This window comes from Heterodontus francisci, chromosome 1 (assembly GCF_036365525.1).
Source record: "Heterodontus francisci isolate sHetFra1 chromosome 1, sHetFra1.hap1, whole genome shotgun sequence".
NCBI classification, from domain to species: domain Eukaryota; kingdom Metazoa; phylum Chordata; class Chondrichthyes; order Heterodontiformes; family Heterodontidae; genus Heterodontus; species Heterodontus francisci.
The window spans coordinates 171,682,101-171,709,171 of record NC_090371.1 but is presented as its reverse complement, the minus strand read 5'-3'; the positions used below and the strand labels follow the sequence as shown (position 1 = coordinate 171,709,171).

Below are 27,071 nucleotides of genomic sequence, written 5' to 3'. Positions count from 1 at the left end.
AGATTAAGAAAAAACTTTTCTGCAAAATGTTCAGCAGCTGTTACTGCATGTATTATTCGGTTATAAATGCTTAGTCACTATCTGTAACATTGTACTCCAGACTAACCAATTTATGTCCAAGCCAAATCTCTTACCTGTTAGCAAAGGTGCACTTTTAACATAATGTAATTATGTTAATGGCCATGTGAGCCGCATGGAAGATGGCAGGATCCCCAAAGACACATTGTACAGCGAGCTGCCACTGGTATCAGACCCACCGACTGTCCATGTCTCCACTTTAAAGACGTCTGCAAACGCGACATGAAATCCTGTGACATTGATCACAAGTTGTGGGAGTCAGTTGCCAGCGTCCGCCAGAGCTGGCGGGCAGCCATAAAGGCGGGGCTAAAGTGTGGCGAGTCGAAGAGACTTAGTCGTTGGCAGGAAAAAAGACAGAGGCGCAAGGGGAGAGGCAACTGTGTAACAAATTTCTCTGCAGCACCTGTGGAAGAGCCTGTCACTCTAGAATTGGCCTTTATAGCCACTCCAGGCGCTGCTTCACAAACCACTGACCACCTCCAGGCGCTTATCCATTGTCTCTCGAGATAAGGAGGCCAAAGAATAATTATATGATACAGACAACTTGCAAATAACATTGGCCACTCAGCTTATCTGCCCTCAAACTGGATAGTAAATGATGCACATTGCAGTTACTGATCTTTAACATACTTGTAAAACTTGTCCATTAATCCAATTCGTAGTAAAAAAATCAGTTAATGACTGTTTCTAACATGGTCATTGAAACGTAATGAATTTTTACTATGTCTTCCCCGACAGTTTTTAAAACTGCAAATGCAGCAAGGGTTTTGTTATGGAATTGCAGACAGTTCATAATTGATTAAGGTTTGTTAAAGCTGTTACATTGTATTTATTAACTTTTGTATATGGGTCAGCCGCTTCCTGTTTTTGCCAATATCACTCAGTTCCAACACACCGTGCTCTTGTATTCATGAAGAATGTACAGTGTTGATGGCTGGAGATTCCTTGGATTTTCTTGCCTGTTTTGCAAGTTCTGGAACAATGTGATTCCAAGTGGATAGCAGCAGAATTGAGACATTTATATAGATGTAAAAGTCAACATGTCACTAAGCTTGTGTCCCAAGTGAAAGTAATGGGTGCAAGAGCGTACAAATAGAGACATTCCTAAATGTGACTTTTAAAATCAGTTTATATAACACACAGAAGACAGACAGTCAGGATGAATGAGTCTTTTTCAGGTTGGAAAGACATAACTAGTGGAATGCCACAAGAATCATTCCTAGGGCCTCAATTATTTACTATCTATATTAATGACTTGGAGGAAAGGACAGAGTGTAGTGTATCCAAATTTGAAATGTACAAGATTCTGAGGGGGCTTGACAGGGTAGATGTTGAGAAGATGTTTCCACTAATGGAGGAATCTCAAACTAGGGGACATAGATACAGAATCAGGGGACACTCATTTAAAACTGATACGCGAAGGAATTTTTTCTCTCAGAGGGTAGTGAATGTCTGGAATTCTCTATCCCAGAGAGCTGTGGAGGCTAGATCACCGAATATATTTAAAGAGGTGGTAGATAGATTTTTGAAATATCGGGGAGTTGAGGGCTATGAGGAGTTGGCACGAAAGAGGAGTTGAGGTCTGGGACAGATCAGCCATGATCTTATTGAATGGCAGGGCAGGCTTGAGAGGCCAAACGGTCTACTCCTGTTCCTATTTCTTATATTCTTATAAATTTTTAAACTTGTGTTTTAAAATAAGCTAGCTGCTAGGGAGTGGGGGAGAGGGCCGGGGAGGGGGGGGGGGAAATAGAGAGGGGGGGCTAGAGAGAGAGTGGGGGGGGGCACAGAGGGAGAAAGAGAGGTGTCCAACCTTTTTGCATGGGGGGGCCACATTACAGTTTTTGTCTTACATAGGGGGCCACAGAGACAATTCAGAAAGATAAAGGTATTAAACGTTTAGCTATTAATCAAAACAACAACAAATGTGCATTTTTGTAAAGTAGCTTTAAATGAGAAGACAAATTTATTGACTTACTTTCTTGTCACTATGTTGGACACTAATTTAGTGAGATACCTAGCACTATTTTTTGTTTCCACAAGTAGTCACTGTCTGCCGGCACACTTATTGTAGCAATGTGGAGTATTCCGGATAGATGTTCATCTGTCAGGACTAATCTTGATCGCTCTCTCTCCCTCCTCTCTCTCTCTGCATCCCTCTCTCTGCTTCCCTCCTCTCTGTGTCGTCCCCCCCGCCACGTCACACCCCTCAATCTGTCCGCCTCTCTCTCTCTCTCTCTCTGCTACCTCTCTCTCTACTCCCCCCACCCCCCAACCTCTCTCTCTCTCTGACCATTGCTGAGAGTGGGAACAGCAGTTTCCAAACTTCGGACATATTTGTGGTTTTCCGACAGGCCTTTTAAATAAAAAAGAACCCATCGGAAAACCCCAAATCTGTCCAAAGTTCAGAAACTACTGTTCCTGTGCTCAACACCTATCAGCCGTAAAACTGGCAGCGCAATTTTTTTTTTAAGTCGGTCTAGTCAGAAAGAAGACACCAATGGGAAATTTCTTGTCCCTGAAATTACCAGTCACAGACCTCAAAATCTTTTACCACGTGCACTGGTGTCAGAGTGCAGACACACTGCCGACCCTGGTGTATGACGTGACATCACTTCCTCCGGTGACCTTCACTTACAGCTTCTTAAGGTTGTCTGCTCTTAAGGTCATCCCACAACAGGGTGAGGTGGTGATAAGGGAGAGCTGGGTGCTGTCAGCATACATGCAGAAACTTACATTATGGACTGAATTTTACGTCGGGCAGACAGGAGTTGGCCACCAACATAAAGGTCGGTGGCGAACCCGCTTCTGCCTGGCCCGGGGATCTATCCCGCATTTTACAAGGTCCCCGTGCTTTAATTGGTCCGAGGCAGGTTTTCCACCCACTTGAGGGAGGAAGTCCCGCCTCATTGAGCTGCCAGTCAATCATCGAGCCAGCAGCTCTTAGTCCCAACAGCACCATTGGGACCGGTGGCCACTGCTAGGACTGCAGCCCATCCAAGGACCTGGATCCAGGAGTGCAGGTAAGTTTGGTTGGCCTCTCTGAGGTGATTGGTTGCACCCCGGCGAGGCAATGGTGGTCGTGTGGGAGAAAGGGGAGCGTCTTGGGTCCTGGGGGCGGTTGGGGAAGAGGGGCTTCCCTCAATCGGGCATATGCCCAATTGTCAGGGCCCCCACTCCCGGTGCGCTGAGAGGTCGTCAGGTATCGCTGGGCGGTCTTTCACAGCTCCCGGACACCCACCTGCCACGGGTAAAATCCCCTTGGAGGTGGGCGATGGCCCATTTCTCGCCACCCCCCGGCCCACGTAATGTGGGGCGGAGGCTGGAGTGGGTCAGGAAGGCCTCCTGGAGCCTGCCGCTCAATTTTACGCCAACCCACCGCCACTATCCAGCTCATTGGGGTGGTGTGAAATTCCGGCCTATGTCTTATAAAATGTCGGCTGATTTCTCAGATCTTACAATTTTCGGTCATGCTGCTAGCTTCTTCCCCAAGTAGCTACCAAACACCACATTTTGCACCCCACCCTCCGTACCACCACCCCACCCTCCGTACCGCCACCCCACCCCCCGCCAAACCTCAGCTGATGCCCAAGATACTCAATGCTGGCACTTGTACCCACCAATTTTATGTAAACAGCCTGCCCCTGGAACCACTACTGGGTCAGGCTTTCCTTCCATTAGTGGGAATCCCAGTCCAACATAGATATTCTGGCAAGTTGGGACAAGGATCTTTGGTCCCACAGCAACTATTGAATGATGACCAAGTACAAATGTTGCTCAAATAAATATTTTGTGATATAAAGTGAGTTAATTTCTCTCTTTTATCAAACCTGGACATTAGAACGTTCCGTATGATTAGTACAGTTTGTGGAATAAACTTAATGAACACATTATTTTGGTAATAGATCCTTGAAGCAGCTCTTTTATTTGAATGCTACCACTTATCACATGCTCTCATTCATGCATTGCTTTTAGTTAAACACTATAATGATGCGATTGTGCCCCTTTCCAATTTAGATAATGTCAAGTTATGTTTCAGAAACCAGCTTTCATCATCGGCCGCAAAAAGCCAAAACTCCATTGGTGATAAAATCACATGCACCGTAGTTCTTAACAGTGTACAATACACAAATTGTGGACCTTGTTCTCTAGTTGATTAACAATTTGCACATTCCTGAACATTCAGTCCAAATGTTGACCAATGTTCTTCTCTGGATCACAAATCAAGATGAGTTTGATTTTCTTTAGATGTCAAAAGATTTAGTTCCCGACATGCTCTAATCCTAAAACTGTATATAACCAGCCTCTCTGTAAAAAATAGATCAGAATTTATGATGGTTCATTTTTGCACTTGACATCAATCCTGTTTTCACAAACTAGAAAGGGACTTCATAACAAAAGAAACATTTAAGACTAAGATTGCATTCCGTTTGTGTCATGGTAAAAATGCATTCAGGGTTGTACTTCCCAAAAATATAAGTACAGGAAGATTCCATCAACAGCATAAAAAACTGTAATAAGAGTCTGTGTTTTTTTCCACATGTAGAGCCTGCATTAATTGAGTATGATCTATTCTGTGGATCAAATGTACCACATGGTGGAATACTGAACTATATGACACAAGCAGGGCCCAGCTTTAATCCTGTAAAATAAAAGCAAAATACTGCAGATGCTGGAAATCTGAAACACAAACGTGAAATGCTGTAAATACTCAGCAGGTCTGGCAGCATCTGTGGAGAGAGAAGCAGAGTTAACATTTCAGGTCAGTGACCCTTCACCAGAACTGATCTGAAACGTTAAGTTTGCTTCTCTCTCCACAGATGCTGCCAGACCTGCTGAGTATTTCCAGCATTTCTTGTTTGTGTTCCAGCTTTAATCCTAATCTGTTCTGCACTGGTCACAAACATTCTCGTACACGGAGCATTTAGAGTGGTCACAGTTGCCAACCAGTTCCAGGAAATGAGCCTGAGCCAGATCTCATCAATACAGCAAAAAAACCTTCAAGAGTTCATTTACATTACAATTTATAATATAAATACACCATTGAATCTGGAGTCAGGACCCAACCTGACATGAGAGCTTCACTTTGGAGTTAGTTTGTGCCTTAACACTGATTTATATTTTTGCATTGATGCAAAGTTGAAACTACTTTGAACTGGGGCTCAATTTGTAGTATAATTGCACCCTAGCCTATTTTGTTATTTTATGTTTGTCCCTGACTCTTTCAATTCGGAGCACTGAACTGTCAACATCAGGGAAATATTAGGAGCAACATTTATCATGAGTGTCGCAGGCTGCCCAATATTTAAATCTTAAACATTTTAAGCAACATATGCTAAAACAGTTCATATTAGTTTTGTTTGCTTATTGACTATTTGAACATGTAATAATATAGAGACCACAGATACCGCCTAACTTGTTTTCCAGTATGTTTTGCATTGGTTTCAGAATTTCTGAAACTATAGTTTTTTGGTTTAACAAAATATGACTAGATTTTATCAACGCTGGCAAGAAATAATAAGAATGCACGGCCGAAGCTGTTACTTGGTTTTACTCCCAAATAAGTTACGAACTGTAGAAACTAGAAACGCAACAATCCTTCCATATTACATGTAGTAAAATTCTCCACGGTTTCAACACAGTGGACGACACAATTTAACAGATGTACTCACTTTATAAAAAATAAATCTTAGCGCAGTTTCTTTCCACAAACAGCGGTGTTTCCGGGTGGCTGAACCTAGCCCTTCCACCCCGCGTTAGACGAGGAACTCAGGCATTTCCGTAAACACTGGCATTCGAATAACATTTAAGCCACAGGCTGGAAATTGTAACCAGCTGGAATAGCCACACATGTAGAACACTACAGAATGCAGGCAGCTAAGTACATTTATATTCAAGTTACATACAACACCTAGATAATAATGCACACTTTTCTGTCACAGGATGTTCTGAAAGACACAATAGAGTCAGAGTTATACAGCACAGAAACAGGCCCTTCGGCCCATAGTGTCTGTGCCGGCCATCCAGCACCCAACTATTCTAATCCCATTTTACAGCACTTGGCCCATAGCCTTGTATGCTATGGCGTTTCAAGTGCTCATCTAAATACTTCTTAAATGTTGTGAGGGTTCCTGCCTCCACCACCTCTTCAGGCAGTGCGTTCCAGATTCCAACCACCCTCTGAGTGAAAAGCCTTTCCTCAAAACCCCCCTAAACCTCCTGACCCTTACCATAAATCTATGCCCCCTGGTTCTTGACCCCTCTGCTAAGGGAAAAAGTTTCTTCCTATCTAACCTATCAATGCCCCTCATAATTTTGTATACCTCAATCATGTCCCCCCTCAATCTTCTCTGCTCCAAGGAAAACAACCCTAGCCTTTTCAGTCTCTCTTCATAGCTGAAATGCTCCAGCCCAGGTAACATCCCGTTGAATCTCCTCTGCACCCTCTCCAGTGCAATCACATCCTTCCTATAGTGTGGTGACCAGAACTGTACACAGTACTCCAGCTGTGGCCTAACTAGCTATTTACAACACCACCAATTTTCATGTCATCTGTGAACTTACTGATCATACCTCCTATATTCACGTCTAAATCATGAATGTACATGACAAACAGCAAGTGTCTCAGCACAGATCCCTGTGGTATACCACTGGTCACAGGCTTCCAATTGCAAAAACAGCCCCCGATCATTACCCTCTGCCTCCTGCCACTAAACCAATTTTGGATCCAATTTGCCAAATTGCCCTGGATCCCATGGGCTCTTACCTTCTTAACCAATCTCCCATGCGGGACCTTATCAAAAGCCTTACTGAAGTCCATGTATACTACATCTACTGCTTTACCCTCATCTACACATCTAGTCACCGACTCAAAAAATTCAATCAAGTTAGTTAGACATGATCTCCCCCCGACAAAGCCATGTTGACTATCCCTGATTAATCCATGCCTCTCCAAGTGGAGATTAATCCTGTCCCTCAGAATTTTTTCCAATATTTTCCCAACCACTGATGTTAGACTCACCGGCCTGTAATTACCTGATTTATCCCTGCTACCCTTCTTGAATAATGGTACCACATTCGCTGTCCTCCAGTCCTCTGGTACCTCTCCCGTGGCCAGAGAGGATTTGAAAATTTGTGTCAGAGCCCCTGCTATCTCCTCCCTTGCCTCACAACAGCCTGGGATACATCCCATCTGGGCCTGAGGATTTATCCACTTTTAAGCCCGCTAAAACAGTTAATATTTCTTCCCTTTCAATGCTAATATGTTCAAGTATATCACAATCCCCCTCCCTGATCTCGACACCTACATCGTCCTTCTCCATAGTGAACACCGATGAAAAGTAATCATTTAAAACCTCACCTATGTCCTCCAGCTCCACACAAAGATTTCCACGAAGAAGGGTCACTGACCCAAAACATTAACTCTGCTTCTCTTTCCACAGATGCTGCCAGACCTGCTGAGTGATTCCAGCATTTCTTGTTTTTGTTTAAGATTTCCACATTGTTCCCTAATGGGCCCTACTCTTTCCTTGGTCTTAACCTTAATATACTTATAAAACGCCTTGGGATTTTCCTTTATCTTGCCCACTAGTGTTTTTTCATGTCCCCTCTTCGCTCTCCTAATTACTTTTTTAAGTGCAACCCTACACTTTCTATATTCCTCTAGTGCCTCCACTGTTTTCAGCGCTTGGGATCTGCCGTAAGCATCCTTTTTTTTCCTGATCCAATCCTCTATGTCCCTTGACATCCAGGGTTCCCTGGGCCTGTTAGTCCTACCCTTCACATTAACAGGTACATGTTGGCTCTGAACTCTCACTATTTCCTCTTTGAATGACTCCCATTGATGTGATGTAGACTTTCCTACAAGTAGCTGTTCCCAGTCCACTTTGGCCAGTTTCTGTTTTATCACATTGAAATTGGCCTTCCCCCAATTCAGTACCATTATTTCTGGTCCACCTTTGTCCTTTTCCATAACTACCTTAAATCTTACAGAGTTATGGTCACTATCCCCGAAATACTCCCCCACTGACACTTCTGCCATTTGACTGGCTTCATTTCCTAGGATTAGGTCCAGTACCACCACTTCTCTTGTCGGCCTTTCTACATACTGGCTCAAAAACCTCTCCTGTATGCATTTTAAGAATTCCACCCCCTTTAAGCCTTTTGCACTAAGACTATCCCAGTTAATATTGGGGTAGTTGAAATCCCCTTCTATTATTACCCTATTATTTTTACACCTCTCTGAGATTTGCCTATATATCTGCTCCTCTATCTCTTCCTGACTATTTGGAGGCCTGTAGTACACACCCAGCCAAGTGATTGCCCCTTTTTATTTTTAAGTTCTACCCAAATGGCCTCATTTGAGGAACCTTCTAAGATGTCTTCCCTCCTTACTGCAGTAATTGACTCCTTGATCAACAGTGCAATGCCACCTCCTCTTTTATCCCCTCCCCTGTCACGCCTGAAGATGCTATACCCTGGAATATTGAACTGCCAGTCCTGTCCCTCCCACAACCATGTCTCTGTGATAGCAATAATATCATCATGCCATGTGCTAATCAATGCCCTCAATTCATCTGCCTTACTAGTAAGACTACTTGCATTGAAATAGATGCAGTCTAACCTTGTATTTTTCCCTTGTGCCTTACCAGGTCTATATTTTCTCTGCCTTCCAGACAGACGCACTTTCTGTTCTATATTACCCCCTACTGTATTCCATCCCCCCCGCCAAATTAGTTTAAACCCACCCCCCCACCCACCTATAGCACTAGCAAATCTCCCAGCAAGGATGCTTGTCCCATTCCGGTTCAGGTGCAACCCGTCTAACTTGTACAGGTCCCACCTTTGCCTGAAACAGACCCAGTGATCCAGGAAACTAAAGCCCTCCCTCCTGCACCATCTCCTCAGCCACGCATTCATCTGTTCTATCCTCCTATTTCTAAACTCACTAGCACATGGCACCAGGAGTAATCCAGAGATTACAACCTTAGAGGTCCTCCTTTTTAATCTGCTACCTAGCTCCCTAAATTCTTGTTGCAGGACCTCATCCCTTTTTCTAACTATGTCGTTGGTGCCAATGTGTACCACGACCTCTGGCTACTCACCCTCCCCCTTCAGAATATCCTGCAGCCCCTCCAAGACATCCTTGATCCTAGCACCAGGGAGGCAACATACCATCCTGGAGTCACGTTTGTGGCCACAGAAACGCCTGTCTGTACCCCTTACGATAGAATCCCCTATCACTATAGCTCTTCCACTCCTTTTTCCTCCCTGCTGTGCAGCAGAGCCCTCCGTGGTGTCACGGACCTGGCTGTTGCTGCTTTCCCCTGGGAGGCCATCCCCCCCAACAGTATCCAAAGCGGTATATCTGTTTGAGAGGAGGATGGCCACAGGGGACTCCTGCACTACCTGCCTGCGCCTACTACTCCGCCTGGTGATCACCCATTCTTTTTCTGCCTGTGCTGCCATTACCTGCAGTGTGACCACCTCGCTAAACGTGCTATCCACAATGTCCTCAGCATCATGGATGCTCCAAAGTGAATCCACCCGCAGCTCTAGTTCCGTAATGCGGGTAGTCAATAGCTGCAGATGGATACACTTCCTGCACACATGGTTGTCAGGGACACTGGAAGCATCCCTGATTTCCCACATAGTGCAGGAGGACCATACCACGGGGCTGAGCTCTCCTGCCATAACTTACCTTTAAATTAATTAGTTACACCCTTTAAAAAATACTAATTACACTAGGGGCCTTGTTGTCCTCCAAACACTACCCACTACAATCTAAAGTCCTTAATAAATTACACTAATTTAAGTAGTACTACTCACCTTATCACTTGAGGTTTTTTAATAAAAATCTTTCCCTTTTTTAAGCAATTTAAATGCACTAACAGCTGCTTACTTACCCAACCAATCACCTTGCAGAATTCCCGTGATGTCACTGTAACGTTTCTTTCCCCCTTTTCGAGTCTCAGTGCGGGCTGAGAGACACAGGGAGTCTGCCGCCGCTCCGGATCAGCTTCCTCGCATGTCCGCCGGCCGCCGCTCCACTCTGCTCCCAGGTAAGTGAATGAGGGCCTCGAGCCCCGCTCTTTATTTACAGCCGCTGCTCCGGATCAGCTTCCTCGCAGGTCCGCCAGCCGCCGCTCTGTTCCACTCCCAGGTAAGTGAATGAGGACCTCGAGCCCCACTTTTTATTTACAGCCGCCGCACCGGATCAGCTTCCTCGCAGGTCCGCCAGCCGCCGCTCTGTTCCACTCCCAGGTAATACTCCGAACTTGCATTGATATGGCATCTTTCAAGCTCAGGAAGTCCCAAAATGCTTTACAGCCAATGAGGTACTTTTGTCACTGTTGTAATGTAGGAACACAGCAGCCAAATTGTATACAGCAAGGTCCCACAAGCAGCAATTAATCTGTTTCAGTAATACTAGTTGAAGGACAAATGTTATCCACAACAAGAGGGGAAATTTCCCTTCTCCTTTTTGAAAAATGCCATGGGACCTTTTAAATCCACCTGAGAGGGCAGACTGCACCTGGGTTCATCTCTGACCATGCATCACTGTCTTAGTACTGCACTGAAGTGTTAGGCTCAAAATTAAATCCCACTATGGTCTTTCTTTGAGTTCTCTAATTATGCATCACTTCTACCATTTAACCACGTCTTGTTTCTCACCTAAGCACTACATAGAACACTCAATTTCTGTTCCTGTGTGTATTTTCCCTTTCTTCCATTCCCTTGTGTTCCTTTCAATTGTGGTTCATCTGTACTATCTTCCATTCCTGAGGAAGCGTTCACAACGTGAAACATTGGCTTCTGTTTTTTCACAGATACTGCCTAATCTGCTGAGTATTCCAATCTTTTTCTGTTCATGTTTTAAGTAAAGAAGTATATTGTGATTTAGTTCTAGGGAAAAATGTAGGACAAATATCTGATTTTAGAGTAAGACAACAATTGGTGAATAGTGACCATAACATTGGTTAGGTTGAATGTAACAATAGGAAATAAGAATGAAGATTTAAAGATAAGGGTGCTGGACTGGAAAATGGCAAAGTTCAGTGAGAGAAAAAGAGATCTGGCCCAAATTAATTACATAGAAAAGTCAATAAACAGGACAACTGATTGGTAGTGAGGAATCTTCAAATGTGTGATAGATAGATTGCAAATTAGATATCTTCCTATCAGGCAAAAAGAGGGTGAATCGAAGGATAGATTCTGAGCCTAAATAGAGAGATCAAAACTAAAGTGAAAGAAAAAGGAGGCATAAGTTTTTTTTTATTCATTCATGGGATGTGGGTGTCGCTGGTCAGGCCAGCATTTATTGCCCATCCCTAATTGCCCTTGAGAAGGTGGTGGTGAGCTGCCTTCTTGAACCGCTGCTGTCCATGTGAGGCAGGTACATCCACAGTGCTGTTAGGAAGGGAGTTCCAGGATTTTGACCCAGTGACAGTGAAGGAACGGCGATATAGTTCCAAGTCAGGATGGTGTGTGACTTGGAGGGGAACTTGCAGGTGGTGGTGTTCCCATGCATCTGCTGCTCTTGTCCTTCGAGGTGGTAGAGGTCGCGGGTTTGGAAGGTGCTGTCGAAGGAGCCTTGGTGCATTGCTGCAGTGCATCTTGTAGATGGTACACACTGCTGTCACTGTGCATCGGTGATGGAGGGAGTGAATGTTTGTGGATGGTGTGCCAATTAAGCAGGCTGCTTTGTTCTGGATGGTGTTGAGCTTCTTGAGTGTTGTTGGAGCTGCACCCATCCAGGCAAGTGGAAAGTATTGCATCACATTCCTGACTTGTGCCTTGCAGATGGTGGACAGGCTTTGGGGAGTCAGGAGGTGAGTTACTCGCCTCAGGTTTCCTAGCCTCTGATCTGCTCTTGTAGCCACGGTATTTATATGGCTACTCCAGTTCAGTTTCTGGTCAATGGTAGCCTGTGGGGGATTCAGCAATGGTAATGCCATTGAATGTCAAGGGGAGATTCTCTCTTGTTGGAGATGGTCATTGCCTGGCACTTGTGTGGCGCAAATGTTACTTGCCACTTATCAGCCCAAGCCTGGATATTGTCCGGGTCTTGCTGCATTTCTGCACGGACTGCTTCAGTATCTGAGGAATCGCTAATGGTGCTGAACATTGTGCAATCATCAAAGTTAAGGGGAGGAAGGGAGAATATCCAGGTATGGGAGAGAGGAGAGGTTATGGTGTGGTTTTGGGGAGGGTGAGGGAGGAAGGGATATGACAGAAGCAAGGGAATGAGGAGGGAAAGCAGAAGGAGATGGAGTGGCAGGTACATATGTGTGACTGGAGACTGGAGTGATTCTCTGGCCATCCTTCCTATGATGCCAGATGCTGAACTACCGTTCCAGTGCTGTTTGCCTATCCCTCATACTACAAGATCTTGGGAATCAACCTACCGGTATTGCCAGATCTCAGAACATCCCTTTATACTGCAAGCACATCTTGAAACTGCCTAGAGTATCCAGATCGTATAATTCATCCATAGCTGTGAGTTTTTACATACCCTGGACTCACCTCCCAGTATTGCCAGATCCCATGACCTCCTCTGAGTCATTCCAAATCCAAGCAGCTTCAGTGCAACCGTACCAATCACAGGACTCTCATCCAGCTTCTCCAAACTACAGCATCACTCTCTTAATGTTGCCAAATCCATCTCCCCTCTTGCCCTCTCTGAGTTCATCTTGTCTATGAGATTTACCTTCTGTTCGCTTGACCTCATTCCTACTAAATTGCTGAACACCCAACTTCCCTTCCTGGGAATTCTAACTGGCATTGTAAATGATTCCCCTTATCAAGTACTGTTCTCCTCTCTTTACAAACTACTATCATCACCCCCTCCTCAAAAACCCACACTTGATCCCTCTGTCCTTGAAACCTACTGTCTCAATTCCAATTTCCCTTTCCTCTGTGAAGTCCATGTACATGTGTCGCCTCCCAAATCTATGTCCATTTTTTCCGCAGCTACATGTTTGAATTGCTCCAAGTAGGTTTCTACCTGCCACAGTACTGAAATGGCCCAAACCAAAGTTACAAATGACAAAAACAAGAAATGCTGGAATCACTCAGCAGGTCTGGCAGCATCTGTGGAAAGAGAAGCAGAGTTAACGTTTTGGGTCAGTGACCCTTCTTCGGAACAAATGACATGCTGACTGACAGTGACTATACTGGACCACCCCTCCTTGTTCTCCTTAACCTCTCTGTAACTTCTAACACAATTGACCATCCTATACTCCTCCAATACTTCTCCTCTGTTGCCCGTCTCAATGGAACTACCCTTGTTTGATTCCACTCTCAGCAATTTGATTGCAGCCACAGCATCTCCAGCAATTGCTTTTCTTCTTGTCCCCACACTGTTACCTCCAGAGTCCCTGGATCTATCCTTAGTTCTCTAGTCTTCCTCATGGGTATGCTGTCCCTTGGCTATATCACCGGTAGACATGGGTCAGCTTCCACATAAACAATGATGAACAATCTATACCTTTCACTACTTCTCTCCATCCCTCCACCGCCACTGTGATGTCAGACTACTTGTCCAACATCCAATCCTGGATCAGCCGCAATTTCCTCTAGCTGAACATCAAAGACTCTGTAACCATGCTGCTGATATTTATTTAGCTTTTTCTCCTCACAGGTTTCATCTTTTGCTGCGTAATTCAATGGTCCAAAAATAAAAAGGCCACGAACTAATTCCGATAAAAGTTAAAACCAGAACAAATTTTCTAACTAAAATTCCCATTGAGATCTGTTTGTGATAATAACCAACTTTTAAAAATACATTATTATTGTTTGAAGTACATTTAGAGCAATTGAACAATGAAATTCCAGCAGCTGCACTTTTTTTCTTTTCTTTTTGGCTTCAGATTTTGAAATGGTTTGATTTTGCTTTCGCTTTGTACTTTTTGAGCCTCCCCGGTACGGGTAGGACGATTGGAACGCTGGGATGGGTGCAGCGGGCGCTCGGGGGTGAAGCCACGTGGTTTAACATTCGAATCTCAACACTCGGTGGAACGATGTCCGCGAGGAACAACAATAGGTTGCCTAGTAACTTGCCCCAGCTGCAGAACCTGATTAAAAGGGACCCGCGCTCTTACACAGAGGAGGTGAGTGACTCCAGAGCTCAGAGTCGTAGTTCACCCTGACCCACTTCTTTTTCGGATAAGTTCAGTACAAGGCTGTGTTCTCCCATGACTGCGATTCTCATTGTAAAAATGCACACTTTTAAAGTTGCAATTGCTGTCGCTGTATCAACGTCAATCAAGTCATTATTAACGGCTGTCAGCTTGGGGAGTAAACTTTAAGATTTCATTAAACAATTCCCCAGTTGCAAACCTATTTAAATTCTGTTTACTGCCATCTACTTCTCAGTCCTTCCTGTGTCCTGACCCCGGCATGAGCAGCATCTGAGGAACCTGGCTGGAAAGGTCACAAGACCTGCCACAGGACGAGAGGATGATATTGTGCAGGCAAACTTCAGCCATGCCACATGTGCTGGGTACAGAATCTTGAGTGTTCACGGATCAGTGGGATAATTGATGTCATTGATCAAATTCTGCAGACCTGGAGAGATTACATTGCTCTCAAGCTGGTTACTATTCTCTCCAAATAATTTCCTCAAACCCAGTAGTGAAAGAATTTGAGTTGGATGCACGAACTGGTCTGGGAGCCTCTCTGTCAGGGAGAGGCTGATGCAGTTGTTTATAGGCCTCCACTCACTGAAAGTAGTGTTGCTTGTGTCAAAGAGATGATGCGTTCCCTGCCATCTGTCCCAAGTCCTCCAAGATGATCACTTTTTAGAGGAGATCCCTTAAGATCAAAGTAAACAGTTTAGGAGCTGACTTCTCTAGAGCCTTTTCTCCTTAAGGTCAAATCCCACTTTCACCTCCAATTACTCCAGCACCCTCATAGGGGGTCACAGCACTGATACAGGCCCTTTAGCCCACTGAGTCTGTGCTGACCAACAACCACCCATTTATACTAATCCTACATTAATCCCATATTTCCTACAACATCCTACACTAGGGGCAATTTACAATGGCCAATTTACCTATCAACCTGCAAGTCTTTGGCTGTGGGAGGAAACTGGAGCACCCGGCGGAAACGCACGCAGTCACAAGGAGAACTTGCAAACTCCACTCAGGCAGTACCCAGGTCACTGGGGCTGTGGTGCTAGCTTGTGTCTCGACTGGTGAATACCCTCATTGGAACTATCTACAGTGTTCACAGCTGAATTTATTTGGGCAATTGAGTGAAAAAGGGTGAATGATGTGGTTGTTCAGAAGTCTATTTCCCTCTTCCTTGTCCTCAGTGGCCTATTGCTTTAGGTTAACCAGAGGGGACAAAATGAAGGAATGTTATAACATTAAGTGGCTATGACGACTGTTTCTCTACATCTTTTGAAAGTTGCCCAATTATGTTGTTTGCTAGTATTTTTGCACTCTCAAACCATTATGCAGTAAACTGCAGCTAGTATAGACAAGCACATAGCTGCTATTGGCCCTCCAGCATTGGTTTGACCAATGACTCCTCATCATTTTCAAAGCTTCTACCTTGTGAGGGGTTAAAAAGTCTGGTGTTGGGCGAACCACTGCCTTTTATCGGAGAGTTCTGGATATTATGGGCCATTTGCTCCTGTGAAAGAGAAGAGACCATGAATATATCAGTGAAACCTGGCTCAAACAATGGTTGTCTTCTCCATCCTCATCTGCCAACAATTTAGGGTGCATTAACTCCCGTCCACTCTATATGTTCTGTCACCCACCTCCACCATTGTCTTATCTGAGGGGTTGGGGCTATATTAGTATCGCCTTCACACTACTCGGTATTTAAAATGACCTGAGGGGTGTGTCAGCTGTGACTCAGTTGGTAGCACTCTCGCCTCTGAGTCACAAGGTTCTGGGTTCAAGTCCCATTCCAGGACACACAAATTAAGGCTGACACTCCAATACAGTCGTGAGAACTGCAGTACTGAGGAAGTGCTGCACTGTCGGAGGTATCTTTTGGATGAGATGTTAAACTGAGGCCCTGCCTAACCTCTCGGGTGGACATTAAAGATCCCATGACGCGATTTTGCAGAAGAGGAGGGGTGTTATGCCCAGTGTCCTGGCCAATATTTATCTCTTATTTAATATCACTGAAACAGTTATGCAGTCATTATCATTTTGGTGTTAGTGGGAGCTTGCTGTGTGCAAATTGACTGCTGTGTTTCCTACATTACAACAGTGACTACACTCAAAAAGTACTTCATTGGCTGTAAAGCGCTTTGAGATGTCCAGTGGTTGTGAAAAGTGTTATAGAAATGCAAGTCTTTTCTTTTGATGTCAACGTTTATGATGATGTTAGTGCTGCAAGTTCATGGCAGGTGGATGTCCTTTCTAGCCTCGCTTATGGTGGTACAAGGATGTCATCAGAAGTTTTGATGTCCAAACTGTAGCCATGTGTGACCTTCAAGCTCTGACAATCCAACCTTTGGAGCTGAGACAACTTGGTTCTGTTCATGTCTTCTATTTCCTTGTTTGTCCTGTTTGAAGTTTGTGGGTCTCGAGGTTTGGCGAGGGCTGTTACCTCATTTGTGGATAAAACTGAAATTAGAACACCAGGATCTGTACATTAGCAGCAACGTAAGATAAAGGACTTGCATATCTCGAGCATCTTTCACAATCTCTGGCTGTCTTAATTGGCTGTAAAGAACTTCAAGTACTTTCTGATGCATTATTACTGTTGTAATTTGCGCACAGTGAGATCTCACAAACAAGTGACCAAGTAATTTGTTCTTTGGTACTTTTTGGTTGAAAGCTAAATATTGGCTAGGACACTCAGAGAATTCCCCTGCTCCCCTTCAAATGGTACTTATGAAATCTGTTATAGCCTCCTGAAAGTTGTCTTTTAAATGAGATATTAACCCTTCTCCGACAGTGCAGCACACCATCAGTTCTTCAGTTCTCACTACTTCACTGGAGTGTCCGCCTGGATTTCTGATTCAAAGGCGAGAGTGCCTGCACTGAGCCGAGCCTGACCTGTTGTAAATTAATGGCAATATAAATGTGATCTTTAAGTGGCTCCCAGAGTGCCATGTTGCTCACCTGCATCACCCAGATGGGCATTTCTGCTTTAAAATATATAGTAAAATAAGTCACACTTTTAAACCAAAATTGGAACAGGTAAACATTTAACAATGGTGAACTGTGGCCTGTCACTGTAACTTTTTCCACTTATCAGGATCAAGTATCTCTAACTCCCAACACTTGAACTTTGAATAAGCTATGTACTGTAAGACTGAATTGATGAATGAATCTTCTCCCTTTCAAACATCTCATTAAAAACTGTGTCTTGTGCCTATTTTAAAGAGAAACATAATGCATTGTTCTCTAATCCCTCAATGTGTCCTGTACTATAGAACCTCAGAGTTACACATACTTGGGGGACTGAAGGTGTCTATAATTGTAAACTGTGTATATAATACTGAAATGATGAAAAATAATTCATTTTTTAATATACTAGTTAATTTCCCAGGCTGTAATTCAGCTATATAAAGCCCTGGTTAGACCACATCTGGAGTACTGTGAGCAGTTTTGGTCACCACAGCTTAGGAAGGATATATTGGCCTTGGAATGAGGTCAGTCTAACTTTACCAGAATGATACCTGGACTCCAAGGGTTAAGTTCCGAGGATAGCTTACACCAACTTGGGTTGTATTCCTTAATGTTTCGAAGGTTCAGTGATTTGATCAAAGCTTTCAAGATATTAAGGGGAACAGATAGTTTCTCTCTATCCACCCTATTGTGGGGAAACTGGGACTAGGGGGCATAGTCTAAAAAATAAAGCCAGATCTTTCAGGAGTGAAATTAGGAAAAACTTCTACACACAAAGGGTAGTAGAAGTTTGTAACTCGATTCTCCAAACTGCACTTGATGCTAGATCAGATGTTAATTTTTAAATCTCAGATTGATAGATTTTTGTTATCTAAAGGTATTAAAGGAATAGGGGGACAAAGGTGGGTATAGGGAGTTAGGTCACGGATCAGCCATGATCTCATTGAATGGCGGAACAGGCTCGAGGGCCGAAATGGCCTCCTCGTGTTCCTATGTGGCACATGGTAACTTGGAGAAGACAGTTACTCATTTACTTGTCTCTGTTGTCCTTGTGTCTCTGTCTTTCCTTCGGTGTCGCCCTCTGTTCCTTTCCTTTCGGGTGGGTGGTGTGACAGGGAAAAGACGACTAACAACTGCAGGCTGCATTTGGGATGGCGGTTGTAAAGAACATGTCCACCGTGGCACCCTTCCCATCTCCACCCTTCCTCCATGTGCACCTAACGTCTCACTTCCATCATGTCCCCTACCCCTTCATCGTCTTACTGACCCATCACCACCCAGAATTCTTCCACTTTCAACTAGCTGCTCAACTTCTGTATATTGCCATGCCCCTTTCCTCTGCTGTCATTCAGCTCATCCTTAACCCTCAACTCCAATCTGCACCTCCCCCAAGTGTGGGTAGCGAGAGGTCAGGGACCCACTCACCCTCAATCAGTTTTCCTCCCATCCTTCCACCCATCTGTTTCCCTCAAAGTGGTGTTGCTTTTGAAATTCAACTTGTTTTAAAACAAAGTCTAATTACAGTGAGGCAGGAAAGTGTCTGCTTGCATTGCTTTCTTTTTATTTGTGTTTTTCTTTGTAGGTGTGTTTGTGTCTCTGTCTCTTTCCCTAATAGAATAAAATCTTACAGCACAGAAGGAGGTCATTCGGCCTGTCATACTTTTTGAAAGTGCTGTTCAATTTAGTCCCATAATCCTGCAAATTAGTTCTTTTCAAATACTTGCCTTTTGCAAGTTGTTATGGAATCTGATTCCACCACCTTTTTTAATTGGATGAGTTATTGGGGGAGTCTAATTGGTGTTCGAAATTAGCATCGGTCTCAGGTAGGTGATTAACCGTTACCTTTTTTAACTATCAACAGAACACAGCTGGATGTAATTCATTAGCTTCAAAATTCAACTTATTTGGAAATTTAAGTACCATTAAATGAAGAAAGACACATTTATATTTTCCCACCTTCCCTGCACATTAAAAATTTATAAAAACACAAAGCAAAAGCTACGATAGGTGTCTTATTTGTCCTTAATACAACTTTTACCTGAGTAAAGATTTTTAAATTTGTCCTCTGGCTTTTCTTCAGATAATGTTGATCAATTTCTGAGTAGAAACTGCTCGCTGCTCATAAACAATATTTTATCAGTATTGCTGACTGGCACTGATGCATTCTGAAAAATTAGATCCCGACTCGCACCAAATCCTGTTCACCCATCACCCTGACACTTGCTGACTGACATTGACTCCTGGTCCAGAAATGCCTTGGATTTAAAGTTCTCATCTTTGTTTTCAAATCCCTCCATGGCCTCGCCCCTCCCTATCTGTAATTTTTTCCAGCCCCACAAACCTCCCTGATATCTCCCTCCTCCAATTCTGACCTCTTGAGCATCACTGATTTCTATCCTCTCGCCATTGGCGGCCGTACCTTCAGCTGCCAAGTTCCTAAGCTCTGGAATTCGCTCTCTAAACCTCTCCTCTCTACCTCGCTTTCCTGCTTTAAGACCTTTAAAACCTATCTCTTTGATCAATCTTTTGGTTGCCTGTTTTAATATCTCTTTAATGGGTGTCAGTGTCAAATTTTGTTTGATATCGCTCCTGTAAAGTGCCTTGATATGTTTTACTATGTTAAAGGCAAGTTGTTGTTGTAGTAATACTGCACATTCAAATGAAGAAATCCAAATGCAGCTCAGAGTCACAGCTTTGGACAAAAATATCAAATCCAAGTCCATGCATTTAGAAGAGGCTGAGGGCTTTAAGTAAATACTTTAATAAAGGTATTAAATGAGGAATTTTCTGTTTTTCCTTCCCTCAACAAATTATGCGAGAATACAGTTCCTGTAGTAATAACTGACCAATTTTCATTGATGATCTGTCCCATAGCAAAATGTCTGTCACAGTCAAGCCCAATCTTGTCCCCCACTTCACACAGATGCAGTTAGGAGCAGCAATGTAGATTGACGATCCAGAATGATTGTAGACAATTCAGTGGATAAACTGAATCATGCAATTGTGAAATATGTAATTTTATGCATTATTTTGCTTTGTCTAAACCTTTATTTTAGACATTAGAAATTCCAGGTACTGAAACAACTTTTGAGTGATTTATGGGAACCCAATGGCTAGACTGCGCAATCACACGATCGTATACACTAACTACAAAATAGCCATGTTTGTATGTCACAGCGTATGATACTCTTAACATTGAAAATAGCTATTATAGCACCACCTATGGGACTGTTGGGTACTGCAGTTATTTATAAAGGCTGGAATTTAACGATGAGGTAGTCGTGGGCGAGTCTCCAAGAGCTGCCAACCAGTCAGAGGGCCAGCAGCTTTCAGTCCCAGCAGTGCCACCAGGAGTGGTGGCCACTGCTGGGACTGCACCTAGTGAGAGGAGGAACATGGTTGTCAGCTACCGAAAAGATAAGTGGGGGTTGGGCCTCTCCAAGGACAATCGGCTAGGCCCTGGCCAAGTCGGGGTTGGAGTGTCTGACAGGGGGGTTTGTTTCACTGTGGGCAGCCCATGCTGCTGGTGGGGGGGGGGCCTTCTGTGGGGCACAGGGTGTCCGATCAGGAGAGGCCGCCCCCTGCAGCCCGCAAGGAGACTGCCAGTTATTACTAGGTGGCCTCCTCAGGTACTGAGGTTTCCATCCGCCTCTGATAAAATACCAGTAGCAGGATGAGGCCCTTAAGTAGCCATTAATTGGCCGCTTAAAGGCCTCAATTGGCCTAAGGGGGGAAGGGCGCCTGCCATTTACCCTGCTGCTGGTGAAGTAGTAGGGGTGGGTAAGTGACGGGCACGGCACCCCCACTATCCAACCAAATTTTACACCCCCATCGCCACCTCCAAGCCCACTCCCAGAGGGTGTAAAATTCTGGCCAAAGCTTTTTCCCTTGTACTGAATTTAATGTAAAACTCGTTTGTTAATGATTTAAACTGTCTTTATAAACATTTCTCATTCCCACAGTTCGCACAGCAGTATCATCACTACCAGTCTAATGTACGGATTTTCAAGCTACAACCAGACAAGCCAAGTAAAGAGCTTTCTGAACTGGTGATGTTTCTGGCACAAGTAAGTTTATCTGCACTGTTAACAGGAAATGCCTGCAGTGAAATATATATGGGACTAAGAACAGTGTGTGCATGTTCTCTCTTGTGAAGGTTGAGTAGAAGCCTTGTACAGATTAATGTAGGGATAAAATTTATTGTGCACTTTACTGTTACACTATAGTACCTCTAACTTTAAAAGGTTTGAATCAAATTTGATGTGCATTTGTCATTAATGGGGATAACATAGAAACTAGGAGCAGGAGTAGGCCATTCGGCCCTTCGAGCCTGCTCCTCCATTCATTATGATCATGGCTGATCATCCAACTCAGTAACCTGTTCCCGCTTTCGCCCCATACACTTTGATCCCTTTAAACCCAAGAGCTATATCTAACCCCTTCTTGAAAACGTACAATGTTTTGGCCCAACTGTTTTCTGTGGTAGCGAATTCCACAGGCTCTCCACTCTCTGGGTGAAGAAATTTCTCCTCATCTCAGTCCTGAAAGGTTTACCCCGCATTCTTAGACTATGACCCCTGGTTTTGGACTCCCCCACCATCGGGAACATCCTTCCTGAATCTACCCTGTCAAGTCCTGTTAGAATTTTATAACTTTCTATGAGATTCCCCCCTCATTCTTCTGAACTCCAGCGAATATAATCCTAACCGACTCAATCTCTTCTCATACGCCAGTCCTGTCATCCCAGGAATCAGTCTGGTAAACCTTCGCTGCACTCCCTCTATAGCAAGAACATCCTTCCTCAGATAAGAAGACCAAAACTGCACACAATATTCCAGGTGTGGCCTCACCGAGGCCCTGTATAATTGCAGCAAGACATCCCTGCTCCTGTGCCCGAATCCTCTCGCTATGAAGGCCAACATACCATTTGCCTTTTTTACCACCTTTTGGATCTGCATGCTTACCTTCAGCGACTAGTGTACGAGAACACCCGGGTCTCACTGCATATTCCCCTCTCTCAGTTTATAGCTGTTCAGATAATAATCTGCCTTCCTGTTTTTGCTACCAAACTGGATAACCTCACATTTATCCACATTATACTGAATTTGCCAAGCATTAGCCCACTCACTCAACTTGTCCAAATCACCCTGAAGCCTCTCTGCATCCTCCTCACAACTCACCCTCCCACCCAATTTTGTGTCATCTGCAAATTTAGTTCCCTCACCTAAATCATTAATATATATTGTGAATAGCTGGGGTCCTAGCACCGATCCCTGCGGTACTCCACTAGTCACTGCCTGCCATTCGGAAAAAGACCCATTTATCCCTACTCTTTGTTTCCTGTCCGCCAACCAATTTTCTATCCATCGCAATACACTACCCCTAATCCCATGCACTTTAATTTTACATGCTAATCTTTTATGTGGGACTTTGTCGAAAGCCTTTTGAAAGTCCAAATAAACCACATCCACTGGCTCCCCCTCATCAACTCTACCAGTTACATCCTCGAAGAATTCTAGTAGATTTGTCAAGCATGATTTCCCTTTCGTAAATCCATGCTGACTCTGTCCGATTCTACCACTGTTCTTCAAGTGCTCTGCTATAAAATCTTTGATAATGGACTCTAGAATTTTTCCCACTGCCGACATCAGACTGACTGGTCTATAATTCCCTGCTTTCTCTCTACCTCCCTTTTTAAATAATGGGGTTACATTAGATACCCTCCAATCTGTACGAACTATTCCAGAGTCTATAGAATCTTGGAAGATGACCACCAAAGCATCCACTATTTCTAGGGCCACTTCCTTAAGTACTCTGAGATGCAGATTATAAGTCCTGGGCATTTATCGGCCTTTAATCCCATCAATTTCCCCAACACATTTCTCTACTAATACTGATTTCCTTCAGTTCCTCTCTCTCACTAAGCCCTGTGTTCCCTAACATTTCTGGTATGATATTTGTGTCCTCCTTTGTGAAGACAGAACCACAGTGTGCATTTAGTTGGTCAGCCATTTCTTTGTTCCCCATAATAAATTCCCCTGTTTCTGACTGTAAGGGACCTACATTTGTCGTCACCAATCTTTTTTTCTTCACATACCTTTAGAAACTTTTACAGTCAGTTTTTATGTTCCCCGCAAGCTTGCTCTCGTACTCTGTTTTCCCCTTCTTAATCAATCCCTTGGTCCTCCTTTGCTGAATTCTAAACTGCTCCCAATCCTCAGGTCTGTTGTTTTTTTCTGGTGAATTTGGATGCCTCTTCTTTGGATCTAATGCTATCCCTAATTTCCCTTGTAAGCCATGGTTTGGCTACCTTTCCCATTTTACTTTTGCGCCAGACAGGGATAAACAATTGTTGCAGTTCATCCATGCGCTCTTTAAATGTTTGCCTTTGCCTATCCACCGTCATCCCTTTAAGTAACATTTCCCAATCCATCATAGCCAACTTGCGCCTCATACCTTCATAGTTTCCTTTACTAAGATGCAGGACCCTAGTCTCACAATCAACTACGTCACTCTCTATCTTGATGAAGAATTCTATCATATTTTGGTCGCTCATCCCCAAGGGGTCTCGCACAACTAGATTATCAATTATTCTGTTCTTCAAGAATTTACATTCAATTTCCATTACTTGTTCATTGAAATCACTGAGAATGATTTGAGGGAGTTTTATTTGTTTTTTGGTGGTTTTCTCTGCGTGCTGCAGACATTGACTCCTTGCATGGGACTGCTGCTTGGACACCAGTTGTTCACCAATACTTTGTCCAACTACCTAATATTCATTCAGGAGCCTTGCTAACGAATGTTGACAAACTGTTTGACCAGGGGGCATAGTCCATCAGAGCCCAACCCTGACCTTACCCAAAATCATCCTGTCTGTACTTACAGCAAGGATTCCTGGATAACAGTCAGAAGTGGGAATTTTAGACCCTTAACCAAGGTGCATTAAGGCTACAATAGCAGCCCTGCTGCCACCCTGTGAAATTGTAAAATACTTCATATTATTTACTGTAACAATGCCTGAATGTCTTCGTTTCATTTGTTTCCACAGGTTGCTCATTGTTACCCAGAAGAGCTAGCTAACTTTGCCCAGGAATTAAAACAGTTTCTTTTCTCTCACCACACAATTCTAGATGCAAATCTGCGAATGGTAACCTATTTTTGATATAATATATTCATCACAGATCAATCAAAAACAAATTTTTCTTTTTGACCGGTCTCCTCTTGTCATGTGACATCAAAGTAAATTTCCCCTTGTAAGATGTTTTGTAACAATTGATGGTGGGGGGGGGGCCTAAAAGAAGTGCAGTATTTGTTCATAATAGAGTAGATGTATAATGTAGAGAATAAGCAAGCAGTGCATATTATTTAATTAGACATATTAAGGTGTTTAGGATTTTAACTATTCTGCTATGAGTTTATATTTAAAACCCTGGATATCTTGGGAATACACATTCTTTTCAGTGTTGACCAGATAGTGCATTGAGTAAAATAGTCCAGTACTTACTAATTTAGTGTAAAAATGCTTTAAAATATAAAGAATTTTACTAAGGAGCATTTTTTATTTTAAAAATAAGTTTATATGTCCATGTTAAATATTCCAATTCCCTGAATTATACTTTAAATACTGAGTTTGAATATTTAGTAAAAGCTGTATTGTTAAATTCACATTGTTAGTATTGGGATCAGTTAGACTGTCTTGATAACTAGAATTGGCTGTCATAATGCTTGAATGATCTGATGTACTGTAACTGCCGAATGACCAGGGATGGGAGCTGTACTTTCTGGCCACAATTGTCCAAACAATGGGATAAAAATTCAACTTCAGCAACAGCACAAACTAGGCAATCGCAAATTGGCAGCCTGCTTTAAACTGCCTGATTACCACTGAAGTTGAATCCCACTCTCAGAGTTTTATACAGCTGGAAAAGAGAAATGCAGCAGTGTCCTGTTGCTTTCTCAGAGGCCTGGCACAACTAGTAGCTTGTTACTGATTGAAAGAACGCTGGAAATAAGGATCAGAAACACCAAATACCTTATTCACTTGTTTATTGTTATGCTATAGTTTTGATCTTAGTGTATTAATTTTTTTGTTGAAATCTCGTTTAGACGTTTTGTAAAGCTTTGATTTTGTTGAGAAACAAGAACCTCCTGAATCCTACGGGCTTGCTGGAATTGTTCTTTGAACTCCTGAGGTGTCAAGACAAACTCCTGCGAAAGACTCTATACATGCATATTGTGATTGATATTAAGAATATCAACGCCAAACACAAAAACAACAAAGTGAACACGGTGAGTAACTTAAAAAGGTCTTTATAAACCAAAGTTAGTATCAAGGCTTGATTTTCAATTTATTTAGGGCAGGAGTACAATCTAGTAATGAATTTCCTATCTTAAAGGGATTTCTCACCCGTAGCTTATGTACAAATGTCACATTTTGGCAACTCTTATGTTAAATGGTAGTGATTTTAGAATTAAGCATTTTAAAATCATCTTAAAAAATTAGAATTCGTTGGATGCTAATATGGGAATATTGCTTAAGGTGTTGTTGTCAGTCATGCTAGAGAACCTTATGAATAAGATTCCATGTAAGTATTTTACTTCCTCCACCACCCCACTCCCACTCCATAGATGAATTGTGCAGTATGATTTACGTATTTGTAACTGTTAGTAATTTAACACGCATGTCCCAGCAAACCATTGTCTGAATCAGATGTATCACGGTTGATTCATTAGTGTGCACCTGAAAAATACAAATGTTAAAAGAAGAAAAATCCAAAGCACTTGAGTTAATGCAAAACTCATAGGTGCAGAAACATGGAAGTTGTGACATTGAGCTTATAGCATAACCCCCATGATCTTTCCCGTCAAAATTGTATAAACCTTACTGTACGTACCAGCAGCAACTGGCTGGAATTTGCCGATTGCCTGAAAAAGGCTAGGGATCTTTGAATACGATAATGCCCCCTTTGTATTACAGCAGGAGTGTTCCATTCCTTAGCCTGCAGGCCAGATCCTGCCTGCTCAATTTTATCCAGCCTGCATAGCTCTGTCTCTTGATTCCTCCTGCCTTCAAACAGCTTACCAGTCATGGAAATTTCAAAACAAATCACAGACAGCTTTGCCTGCAATTTCAGTAAGAATGCACCAGGTTACCATCTGCCTAACCTGCCTTACAGAACTAACAGTTTTCTAGATCCCTGAGGCAGATCCTGACTGAAACAGAGCAGCAGTGTAAGGATTGGAATATGTGTACCAACCCAGTCCCCTCTTGCTGAAAAACTTGACGGTGCTGGCTATAATTTTTAGAAATAGTTCTCACAACAACACCTGCAGTTTTCTCAGATGAGAATTTTATTACTAGGACTCACCCTTTATCACTTCCTTGTTACCCTCCTGGGACTAGTAGTGGGAAGGAGGATATCCCACTTTGGAGCAACTGACTGGACCAGGCGCTCTCATCCTGAGTATAAACATGCCATCGTCCTTTGCAGGAGTCCATTAATTAGGAGAGTCCATATTCTGCCCCCAGAATACAGCATCAGCTCTAGCATTGCTTCTCATCGTAGCTCCAGATGCAGTGCCCACTGATGCGGCTGCTTTGTCTCCAATAACTGTTGCAGAGACAAACAGAAGAGATAAAAAATCGGATAAGAAAGAGAGGAAAAACATGCAGTGAAAAGATTGAAGTGAAAGAGGAGATTGAAAGTCTGAAATTAAGCAGAAAGAGAGACAGACAGAACTGAAGGGGAGGAGAATGAGAAAGGATCAAGCGTAAATGAGCTGCATATGGTACTGTCCAAGGATTCCAATAAATGGGGGTTAGATTGCGAAGGGATGTAAAATTTGGTCGTGATTCAAAAGTGATTTGATCAGAATCAGCCCTCTCACTAATTA

At 43.3% G+C, this 27,071-nt stretch overlaps 2 protein-coding genes across 5 annotated transcripts in view; one reads left to right on the top strand and one right to left on the bottom strand.

Annotated features, from left to right (window-relative positions):
- Nucleotides 1–14,437, bottom strand: part of LOC137373624 (flavin reductase (NADPH)-like) — a 67,375-nt gene extending 52,938 nt beyond the window's left edge. Inside the window, exon 1 of one of the 4 annotated variants that reach the window (XM_068038690.1) lies at nucleotides 14,419–14,437. The gene's annotated coding sequence lies outside the window, so the exon portion shown is untranslated. Of the gene's footprint in view, nucleotides 1–5,750; nucleotides 5,859–14,418 lie in introns of those variants that run through there. The other 3 variants (XM_068038710.1, XM_068038701.1, XM_068038681.1) reach the window with 3 other exon arrangements.
- Nucleotides 14,012–27,071, top strand: part of sdad1 (SDA1 domain containing 1) — an 86,988-nt gene continuing 73,928 nt past the window's right edge. Inside the window, exons 1-4 of the mRNA XM_068031186.1 lie at nucleotides 14,012–14,189; nucleotides 21,140–21,244; nucleotides 24,226–24,324; nucleotides 25,284–25,466. Coding sequence (XP_067887287.1) covers nucleotides 14,100–14,189; nucleotides 21,140–21,244; nucleotides 24,226–24,324; nucleotides 25,284–25,466 — 477 coding nt within the window. The 5' untranslated portion in view covers nucleotides 14,012–14,099. The remainder of the gene's footprint in view (nucleotides 14,190–21,139; nucleotides 21,245–24,225; nucleotides 24,325–25,283; nucleotides 25,467–27,071) is intronic.